The 11,382-nt window shown below is 50.8% G+C and overlaps 1 protein-coding gene across 3 annotated transcripts; it reads left to right on the top strand.

Annotated features, from left to right (window-relative positions):
• The first annotated feature begins 5,324 nt into the window (after window positions 1-5,324).
• On the top strand, window positions 5,325-10,943 carry LOC119180668 (putative ubiquitin-conjugating enzyme E2 C). Of its 3 annotated transcripts, none has more exons than XR_012886512.1 (3): window positions 5,325-5,781; window positions 9,499-9,787; window positions 9,885-10,943. XR_012886512.1 is itself a non-coding variant. In XM_037431788.2 (3 exons), exons 1-2 carry the CDS (start codon window positions 5,440-5,442, stop codon window positions 9,727-9,729), a joined length of 573 nt encoding a protein of 190 aa, XP_037287685.2. In that variant the 5' UTR covers window positions 5,325-5,439; the 3' UTR covers window positions 9,730-9,773; window positions 9,885-10,943. The 3 variants fall into 3 exon arrangements, 2 of the variants coding, with proteins under 2 accessions (XP_037287685.2, XP_075731654.1); XM_037431788.2 differs by having other exon boundaries at window positions 9,499-9,773; XM_075875539.1 differs by having other exon boundaries at window positions 5,326-5,781; window positions 9,499-10,943.
• The last annotated feature ends 439 nt before the right edge of the window (window positions 10,944-11,382 follow it).

The raw sequence follows: 11,382 nt of genomic DNA, 5'->3' as shown, positions 1-11,382 counted from the left end.
GATATTGACGCAGACCTTCCCCTCTCGCATCGCCGCCAACTTGTTGCTCACCCTAACAAGTTTCGTTCTTCTTTCAAGAACCTACTTTGGGCCGCACCACGACTATCACTCATATTGACACCGGCTCACATTCACCTCTGCGACAGCGTCCTTACCGCGTTTCTGCCGACGAGCGCCGCGTCATTACGGAGCAAGTAGATGACATGCTTAAACGTGGAGTCATACAGCCTTCTCAAAGCGCTTGGTCATCACCTGTGGTTCTGGTCAAGAAAAAAGATGGCACCGTACAATTTTGCGTGGACTATCGCCGCTTAAACAATATTACGAAAAAAGATGTCTACCCGCTACCACGAATAGACGATGCTCTTGACTGTTTACATGGCGCCGAGTACTTTACATCTTTGGATCTGCGCTGTGGGTATTGGCAGGTGCCAATGGCTGAATGTGATCGCCCTAAAACAGCCTTTGTAACGCCGGATGGCCTATATGAGTTCAAAGTCATGCCATTTGGGCTCTGCAACGCGCCTGCCACATTTGAACGCATGGTCGACACCATCTTGCGTGCCCACAAGTGGAAAACCTGCTAATGTTACCTGGACGACATCGTAGTCTTTTCATCTGATTTCCCGACACATCTTGCTCGCCTCCACGAGATTCTGACGTGTCTAACTTCTGCAGGCCTACAACTTAACTCCAAGAAGTGCCACTTCGCAGCACGAAAACTAACCATATTGGGACATGTCATTACAAGAGACGGTGTTCTTCCGGATCTTGATAAGCTTCGAGCTGTCGCTGACTTTCCGTTGCCCATATCACTGAAAGCCCTAAGAAGTTTCGTCGGTCTCTGCTCCTACTTTCGTCGCTTCGTGCGCAACTTCGCGTCCACCATCGCACCTCTCACGAGTCTGCTTTCCAACAGCAAAGGCATATCTGCATGGTCACCTGCATGTGACGACGCATTTCGCCAGCTGCGCCACCTGCTGACCTCACCACCTATTCTTCGTCACTTCGACCCTGCTGCGGCTACAGAAATTCACACCGATGCAAGTGGCATCGGTCTTGGTGCAGTTTTGGCACAACGGAAAGACACCCAAGCTGAATACGTAGTCGCCTATGCAAGTCGCGCTCTCAAGAAGGCTGAATTGAATTACTCCGTGACAGAGTAGGAGTGTTTGGCCATAATCTGGGCATTGACGAAGTTTCGCCCGTACTTTTACGGCCGTCCTTTCGACGTGGTCACAGACCAACACGCTTTATGTTGGCTGTCCACCTTGGAAGACCCGTCCGGACGCCTGGGGCGTTGGGCACTTCGATTGCAAGAATACGACATCCGTGTCATATATCGTTCCGGTCGCAAGCATGCGGATGCCGATGCACTTTCGCGATCGCCATTAACACCAGATGTGGCTTCTCTGTGTCCACCTTTTACCACCTTGTCACCACTCGACACGACTGACATGCTTTCGGAGCAGCGTAAAGACCCATACCTTGCCTTGTTAGTCGACTACCTTACCGATCCGTCTGCTGTCCCTTCCACGAGAGCGCTACGCCGGCAAGCAGCCCACTTTTCCTTACGAGACAACATTCTGTACCGCCGCAACTACATGCCTGGTGGTCGCAAGTGGCTCTTTGCTGTCCCAACTCATATGCGCTCTGACATCTGCATGAATTTCCATGCAGATCCCCAAAGTGCTCACGCAGGTGTCCTGAAAACCTACGAAAGGCTCCGCCAACGCTATTACTGGCGAGGAATGTATCGCATTGTGCAGAAATACGTTCAGTCTTGCACCACTTGCCAACAGAACAAGACACCTCCGCGGCACCTTACTGGCATGTTACAGCCGCTCCCGTGCCCGGCTCGCCCATTCGACCGCGTGGGTATAGACCTCTATGGCCCCCTCCCATATAGTAGCTCTGGAAACCGGTGGATTATTGTCGGAGTCGATCATCTGACACGATACGCTGAGACTGCAGCTCTACCGGCAGCGACCGCCCACGAAGTTGCACTCTTCATTATCCGCAGCTTCATTCTACGCCATGGTGCTCCGCGGGAATTACTCAGTGATAGGGGTCGAGTGTTCCTGTCGGAGGTCATCCAAGCTATCCTCGCTGAATGCAACATTATCCACCGGAAATCTACCGCATACCATCCACAGACAAATGGTCTTACTGAGCGGTTCAACCGCACACTTGGCGACATGCTGAGGATGTACACCTCCTCCGACCACACTAACTGGGACGCTGTATTGCCCTTTCTTACCTTCGCTTATAACACCGCGACGCAAGCGACTACCGGTTTTCCCCCGTTCTTTCTATTGTACGGCCGCGAACCTTCCCACCCACTCGACACTATACTACCGTACCGCCCTGACGCATCTGAGTGCTCCCCGCTTTCGGAAGTCGCCAGATACGCTGAAGACTGCCGTCAGTTGGCTCGGTCTCTGACAAGTGAGGCTCAAGGTCTACAAAATACTCGACACGACGACGCTCACCGCATAGCTCCTACATTTCGTGCTGGCTCCCTTGTGTGGCTTTGGGTGCCCCCGCACGTTCCTGGCCTGTCTTCTAAACTTCTGGCCCGATACCATGGTCCCTACCGTGTCATTGACGCGACCTCCCCGGTGAATTATATCATCGAGCCATTAACACAATCACCAGATTTGCGCCGCCGAGGACGCGAGACCGTACACGTCGACCGTCTCAAGCCCTACTACGACCCCCTCATTGTGCCTACTCCCTGAGTCGCCAGGATGGCTACCCTTCACCCCGGGGGTATTGTAGTGGAGCATACGCACCAACGCGTATGCGCCTTCGGAAAACAATGAAAAGCCCGTGCTCTGATTGCGCGAGAACCTGTGCCGCCTTTGCCAGACTTGCTGTTCGCCCATTTTCCGTCGCGACCTCGTTGCGACTCCTCTGTTCGAATAAACATAATCACACTGTGAATAGTTGTGACAGGATGCGAAGTCAAAGTTCGGCATCGAGAAATGTGACAGGCTAATAGTTTTCACGTCGAAGTACACTAACGTTGATTCCTCTAGTGACTAACGCCGGTACATCCTGGAGGCACACCGCACGGTATAGTTGTTCAAGTCCATGACGTCAGTCCGCAAGGTTCCTGGTGAGATGTACTACATTAGTGCGACGACGAAACCGTGTGATGTTTCAACTGCGCAAGCGCCACCACAACGCATCTGGGCAGGGAGTTGAGATTGTCCGTCTAAAGCCATGTGGCGGTGCGCATTTCGGTGGGAACCAATTTCAAAGGCACGACATGTAGGACCAGTATAGCTTCCAGAATAGTTCTGGACTTGATCCGAGCAATTTTTACCTGATGTTTCAGAGTGAAATTTGAGCCAAGGACGTTTAGAAATGCCCCTTTCGTCAAAATTTATGTGCTTCAGTGAACTCACCGCTCCATCGATCAAGCCATCGAACATTCTCAATGTTTAGAGAAAGCATGTATGGCGTGTTCGAACAAAGTACATACTTTGTTCAAGAATGTTTCTTATAAATCCATTGACGGCAAGACAGCGGCAAATGATGTACATACATAGCTCACCATTAACATGATGTACAGTATATGCGGCGTGGTTTTATTGGTTAATGCACCGCGCTGAGGAGTGATGGGTCGCTGGTTAAGATCTCCGGTGGGTGCCTTGAAATTTTTTTCTTGTCATATTTCATTTTTGGTGTGTTATATATACATATATATATATATATATATATATATATATATATATATATATATATATATATATATATATATATATATATATATATATATATATATATATATATATATATATATATATATATATATATGCACTACATTATTGTGTATGTACTACAGTATATGCGTGTATAATATACCTATATACACGTATATACACGAAGCCCCACCGTGGTGGTCTAGTGGCTAAGGTACTAAACTGCTGACCCGCAGGTCGCGGGATCAAACCCCGGCTGCGGCGGCTGCGTTTCCGATGGAGGCAGAAATGTTGTAGGCCCATGTGCTCAGATTTGTGTACACGTGTACACGTTAAAGAACCCCAGGTGATCGAAATTTCCGGAGCCCTTCACTACGGCGTCTCTCATAATCATATGGTAGTTTTGGGACGTTAAACCCCACATATCAATCAACGTATATACACGAAAAGGTAGCGATCAACAGTTAAGGCAGGTATTTCGGCGATTCACATGATGAATAATTGGGGTGTAGAGGGCACTTCGCAATGGTACCTGAACTACCTATGCGAAGCACTGGCGTTTAGGGACAGAGAGGGCAAAATAGACTTTAAGCGGGTAGAATCAACTAGAAGAAAGTAATCTAATTGGTGGCTAAAGTCAAGGCACGAGTGACAATTAAACCCTTCACTGCAAAGTACTAGTGCTCAACTTCACTACTTAAAGGGAAAAAAAAGATAAATCTAGTTGTTGGTTCACTAAGTATTACGTACGCCTAGGTGGCGTTAGCTGCCGCCCGATCTGAAGGTATACAGCCACATCAATCCATCCATGCATCCATGAAGTAGGCGCACATTCATGAACAGCTATAAACGGCCAACGTTTCGCGCACTTATGTTCTTTGGCCGTTATAAAATACGAAAGGTCACGCTTATGTAAAGCACGTTTGAGAAGCTAGAAGAGACGCAAATGAGACAGACGGTACTTTTTGGAGCTCGGGCGTGGCAGCCCACCTGAAGTAGAGGAAATGGAGGTGCTTGGAAATTTGTGACCTGTAACGAGTCATGACCGGTGGACAAGCGCTGCTGGATTACGCTGTCAGCCTCTCCGCTCGTGCGACAGGCGATGCCTGTAGCCAACAGCTTTGCTACAGCGCGTCGCCCACTGCCAACAAATCGAGGGTGGTGCACAAGCACGAAGCGGAGAGGCAGCGTGATCAAAGAGCGATTGTCCACCGCCCATGACTCGCAAATTGGTTTTAACAAATTAACTGACGCCCAAAAGCGGGTGTGCCTTCTTTAGCAGTCGGTTGAAGGAACTGCAGCTAAGCGCCGCAGAGCGGTTTCCACGCGTTCCCATGTTCCCTTCCATAAACGCAAACAAAGTAGATAAAGACGTCACCCTAAAATTCTTTATTATTGAGTTATCGCACTTCGTATTTTTTTTCTTTTTTTCCCTTCCTTATCGCACCGTTACAAATCTTACTGCCATCGCCACCTGGTGGCGATGCCTACTCTAATCAGTGCGCGAACGCACTTCGCCTGACAATGACCCAATTTTTCCCAAGCGTATAACTTTCCAGCCCCCCCCCCCTTTTTTTTTCTTTATATCTTCGTAAGTTTTAACCTTAGACATCTTACCACCCTGTTATCGTTAGCCTATCCGCCTTTGCATGTTAGCGCCATCATCAGCATCGTCATCAGCCACCAACGGCCATTTCTTGAACGCCATCGTTCACAAGAGCCCCTCGCTATGGGCTCACAGAACTTGGAACAGTCGACGCCCGCCCTCGGGGAAAGCAGCCCGCGTGGCAGCCGTCTGGACAGCGGTGCCGAGACGTCCGTGCGCCGTTCGTCCACCAAGAGGCTTCAGCAGGAGTTGATGGCGCTCATGACGTCGGGCGACCGGGGCATTTCGGCCTTTCCCGAGGGGGAGAACATCTTCCTCTGGAGGGCAACGATCGAGGGTCCAGCCGGAACGGTGTTCGAGAAGTCCGTCTACCGGTTGAAGCTGGTGTTTCCCGACGACTACCCGTACAGGAGTCCCCTGGTGTGCTTCGAGACGCGCTGCTTTCACCCCAACGTAGACCGGGAGGTATGCAGTTCATTAAGGAGCGTTCTGACGCGCGTCGATACGCCTTACCCACTGTGACAGCTTAACGAGTGTGAGGCGTCGCGTCTATAAAGCACGATGGGTTCGTTGCCGGGCGACGGCATTTCATACGCGTTTCATTACATTTTTGTGAGGGCGCGTTCAGACTGACCATTCCGGCCGCCGAAAGTGCGCCGAATCCGATTCGGCGGCGGCGAGATCCACCGAAAAGGGCCTCTCCGCGCCGATCGCTCTCGGACTGATTGTTGCGGCGTCTGCCACCGAATCGGTCGCCGCCGACCAATAGCCGCGCTAGTCAACAAATTGCGAAAACTGGCGGACAAGCCCCACTCTCTTGTCAAGTCGCAGTGAACGTAACTGAACGTTGTAACCAACGAGAGTTTAACTCACTGTGTGCCTACTTGACGTCCCTATTTTGCGGAAGAGGTGACCGAGCTTGTCGTTGGCTAGACCGAACTTGTCGCGGTCTTGCAGAGCAACACGAACCCGCCAACGCCGCGGGCGTCGGTGGTTTTTTCTGCTCTTCATGCATTCTTACAAGACAGCAATTTGCCAGCAAAGTAAGCAATAGTGCTTCATTTTGCTTACTCCGTACGAGAATCGTCGAAGTCCAGACCACCGAATAGTGTAGTGGCATTCGCGAGCCGCGACAACAACGGGGTGACAGCGCATCCATCCCGCGTTCGCCCCGTAGTAGATGGCATATTCGGCGGCGCGGGGCGCGTCCAGTGCGAACAACGCTGCGTTTCGACGGCAGGAGAATTCCGCTCGCTGTAGGAAGCGGATTATTCAGTGTGAACTTTTGGTCGGGGATGGTCGGAGGGTAACAGTACTCGACGCCGCCACGTCTCGGTGGCGGCCAAACACCCGAGGCCCGTACACCGATTTTGGTGAGCGTTAAAGAACTCCAAGTGGGCGAATGCGCTCTGCTACGGCGTCCCTCGTAATCATATCGTGGTTACGAGACGGGAGGCTGCAACTGATAAACGCGGAGAACATTAGGGGCACGGGCTGACGCATTCTGTCGTCAGCTTCACGTAACGCTGGCGAAACCACGTATAGCATAGTCATCTGTATCTTGTCCGTAGGCACCGTTCCGTCGAGTTTTGCAGTCTGACTGCAGCGCCAGTATACATAGCCTAGCGGATAAAAAAAAATTGCCCGCAGCTTCCCTCGGGGGAACACTGAGGAGGATGCGGAGCATATAATTGGTTAACGGGGTGTTAAAGTGCGACTTACTTGGGTCGATGGCTAAATTGGTTAACGTGGTTGTGAAATGGGGTGTTAAATTGCGACTTACTTGGGTCGATGGCTAAATTGGTTAACGTGGTTGTAGGAGGGGGTGTTAAATGAGTGAACACGTACACACGTATGCGAAAGGGCGGCGCTGGTCGAAGGGACGTCGATCATTGTGTTTGTGGATTCGTTGGAATTCATTTCACCGCGACCTTGGACGTCGACGCGCCGTACAAACCAACCGACGAGCGGCAACTGAGCGAGCGAGAGCCGACCTTGAGTATATATACAGCGCGACGGCGCATGCACTGTCAGCTGTCGAATGTTCGAGAAGGGGGAGAAGCGCAACGGCGCATGCGCGCGCGTCAGCTGCCGATGTTCTCGAAGCGCGACGGCGCATGCGCGCGCGTCAGCTGCCGATGTTCTCGAAGCGTGACGGCGCATGCGCGCTACATTATACAGCTAGCGAATGTTCGTGAAGAGGAGAAGCGCACGCGGTGTGTAGAGGAGGAAGGGTGCACAGATGGTGGAGGAGTGAAGCGCGCGCGGTGTGTAGAGGAGGAAGGGATGCACAGATGGTGGAAGAAGGAGGAGGAAGCTTGCGGACGGCGCCGCACTACAAGCCTCGAGTATTAGATGCTCCGCATCTAAAAAAGCAACCATGAGACGGGGGCGTCGATGAAAAATGGAACGCGACGCGTGCGCGTCTCGCTCGCGCCCTGCATCTGTCGGGTGATTGTGGCTGGCATACGGGGGGGGGGGGGGGGGGGACGCGCACGCGTCTATTTTCTGCGTGCCCCTAACGGCGAACGTCAGAGATTTTGAGACGGGGCAGTGTGAGCAACGCAGCTTCCTTTGGTCAGTGTGCGGTGTCTGTTGTTCGAGCGCCTTCATGATGATAGGTGCGGAGGGCTGGAGGCCCGAATTGTCGTATGCTGCCATCGTTTGGCGTCATGTGGGCACCACCACCTATGAAAATGGAAAACAAGAGGAAAGGAGCGAGAAATAAAAAAGACAGAAAAAAAGAAGACGGAAAATAAAACATATAGAAATGGAGATACAAAAATGCCGAAATACCTTGAAGAAAAGAAAGAGTGGGAAAGAAAAATATATTCCCAAATAGAAACGAAGAAGGCTGCCCAGCTGCGCACTTACTTCAGGCCAGGCTTGGTACATTAGTGCGAAATGACTTTATTTTTTTCTATTGTACTATTTTCGTCATTAGCAGGCATAAGGTGCCGCGCTGCCAAGTTCCAACACGCGGGTTCAGTTCTCAGCCACGCCGGCCACAGTTCGAGGGCGCCGGCCGTTGCTGACCCGAAGAGGGGCATTAACTGTGATAAAAGCGAATCTGGTGCGTAAGGTATAGCAAAGGTTTCCCTGCCTTTCGTTGCAAGGAGAGCAGATTGGCGCCTGGTCTTTTGCATCTACAGGTTCGATCACCTGCCGCCAGACAGCAACCCACCACGTGTCCCGTACTGCAATAAGTACGTTAAAACGTGCAGAACAAAGGCGTGCATGAACAGTACACTTTTGACCATCTTGTCGCACGAATGAATGACAACAAATCTTTCAACTGGAGAGCAGGCAGTGATAAGCGAAGCGTGAACGCCGTGAAACGGCGCTTTGTCGTAACACAGAAAGGGGCGTTAGTTGGTTTGAATTCATTCTTCGTCTAAATGTGCTCACCGAACGAAGACAGAAGGACTTGCCCTGATCCTCCTGACTTCTTGGTTTTGTCTTCGTTAGTTGGCGCATAAAGCGCTGGTCCTTGTCTCCTTTGTTTTGTCCTCGTTAAGAGCCCACATTTGGATAAAGAGGGAGGTCAAGGGGTGCGTCCGCTAAGTGTGCGAACTGAGACAGTGGGCCAGCCTCACGTCAGCACACCCTGCGTGAAATGCGGCCGATGCTTTTATATTCACTGCCACAATAAACTTTGCTTCACACTCTCCCGCCAGTCTTGCACTCGTTTAGATTGCCTACTTATAATTGTACGTACAACACACCAGATCGGGAAGAGAACAGCAAAACTTCGGTGAAACATAAGTGATTCTTACGAGGGAGAAACCTTTGTCTATAGGGACCTACTGGCCTCAGCCTCCCGTTCAACGTGGTCGTCTGGCTGATCAGCGGTTCCAGTGGTCGGTCAGGTCAGAGCTAAACAGTCGTGCCACTCGCTGTTCCAACGTGTATGCTGGTGTTGTTTCTGTGCTTGTCAGGTGCATGTGCGTAAGGGGTGGGGGCTTTGAGAAGTCGCAGATAATCATATAGCGTAGAACTTTCTCCGCAGCAGGGGCGGGAACCTCCAATATGGCGTGAACAACAGTGCCGCACTTGTTTTGGTAACGGTATTCGATTCTCAGTTTTACGTACGGAGCCGACTGCCCCGCATTGTTGTAATCGACGCAAGTGTCCCTCAAATAGATGGCTAACTCGTCGACGGTTTCGCGTCTCTCCTTTCAGGGCAACATCTGCATCGACATCCTGCAGCACGAGTGGTCGGCACTGCTGGACGTGCGCACGGTTCTACTCTCGATTCAGTCTCTTCTCGGCGAGCCAAACGTGGACAGCCCGCTGAACGCACAGGCTGCCTATCTCTGGGACGACAAGGAAGCCTACCAGAGGGCGCGCGTGGCGTTCGAGTCTGGCCGAGCCGACGAAAACCAATGGCAGGGCTCGTGCCCGGACGAATAGCGGCGTTCACTGTTTGTCCTGGTGTTCGCGGTCGACCTATCCACGTGAGATTGCGAAGGTTCAGTCTCCTTAGCGGACCCCACTCCTTTCTTTTTTTTTTTGCCCTGCGCAACCTCTATTTCCTATTTCCTGAAACCATTTTGCATCCTTTGCAGCTTCGATCTCCGCATCATCATGGAGAAAGACAAGCGAAAAAACCGGCATGAAGAAGATGCGCCGTGCAATTACAGGCCCTGAACACACTCTTGCATCCAGTATTTCACTTTCGACGCTTCCTATCTTTGCTACGAACACCAAAAAACAACACACACAATTTCGTCAGTCTATTGCGGTAAGAAACGTGCTACACGGGAGCTCGGCAGGCTGGCACTTGCACGCAGCAACTCTATCAGGCTCGTCTACACAATGTCGCTGCATATAGTAAAAACTACGCTTCCTTTCGCATGAACTACTGTATCTAACTAGTATTGAGATTTTTAAATATTAGCGCTGCCTCAGTCAGGCTGAACTCGATGCTACGACGGGAGTGTGGTAGCTTGGGCTAGTTGGTATGACATGACGATAGTTATAGCGCGAGAACAGAACGACGACAAAGAGACAACAAGGACACGAAGGACACGAGCACTAACTTCCAACTGAGTTTATTGCGCAGAGCGCAGAAACATATAGAGGAGACAGTTTTGGCGCTCTGCGCAATAAACTCAGTTGGAAGTTAGCGCTCGTGTCCTTCTTGTCTCTTTGTCGTCATTATGTTCTCGCGCTATAACTATCGTTAGGCTGAGACGGGACTTAAGCTGAACTCGCCGTCTCACTGCTGAGCTTATCGCACAATGACAAACTAATTGTCTCTGTGTGGGTTGCTTTAACTGTTCGGCGAATCTGTCCTGCTTCCGGAGCCTTCAACGTTGAATGAAGCGTGTACTGACTGTTATCTGTACGTAGTCAAGTGTTCGACGAAAGTTCATCTGGTCCGGCATGAAGTAAAACGCGGTCACTGACCAAGTCTCATGACCTGACGTTTCGGAACTGCGTATATGGGTTTGTCTTTCGCCGAGCTGGACTTAGACCTAAAACTTAGTTTAGCTTGGTGAACAAGGAACCAGTACGCGGTTCCTAAACGTCGGATCATCAGACTTGTCAGTGATTGTCTCATTTTATCTGTGCGTGGCTGTAGTAGGAAGAAGAAAAATAAAGTGCTCTAAAGGTGCCTTGAACTATACTGTGCGAGAACTGACGTGTTTTCTGGTTTTTCTCTGCAGTGCAAGTTTCACGTCATTTTTACTTCTTCATATCAATAAAACTTTTTTTTAGGCTTCGTTGATACAAATCGCCAGGTAAGAACTCTCCTAGCCTTTTGGGCGAAACAGCTCTAGCCATTTAAAAGGCCAGTCAACAGGCTCTATACACGCGCAGGAAAAGCTCACGCATCACTTCGTACGCCTGCCCAACCTCCTTCCACGTGCAGTGACGTCACCGCGGCGATTGGCGACGTGACTCGGCACGCAGCTCGTCGATTGGTCTAAACCAGGCCTCAACAAAGAGTAATGAAGTCAACGTCACCGAGTTGACGACCAACCTCCGTACGAAATATGCGTGAGTTTGTTTGGAGGGTGTAAAAAAAATTGGCCCGGTATCTGCATGTAATCTGCAAAT

This window comes from Rhipicephalus microplus, chromosome 10 (genome assembly GCF_043290135.1).
Source record: "Rhipicephalus microplus isolate Deutch F79 chromosome 10, USDA_Rmic, whole genome shotgun sequence".
NCBI classification, from domain to species: domain Eukaryota; kingdom Metazoa; phylum Arthropoda; class Arachnida; order Ixodida; family Ixodidae; genus Rhipicephalus; species Rhipicephalus microplus.
This window is presented reverse-complemented; position numbering and strand designations above follow the sequence as displayed.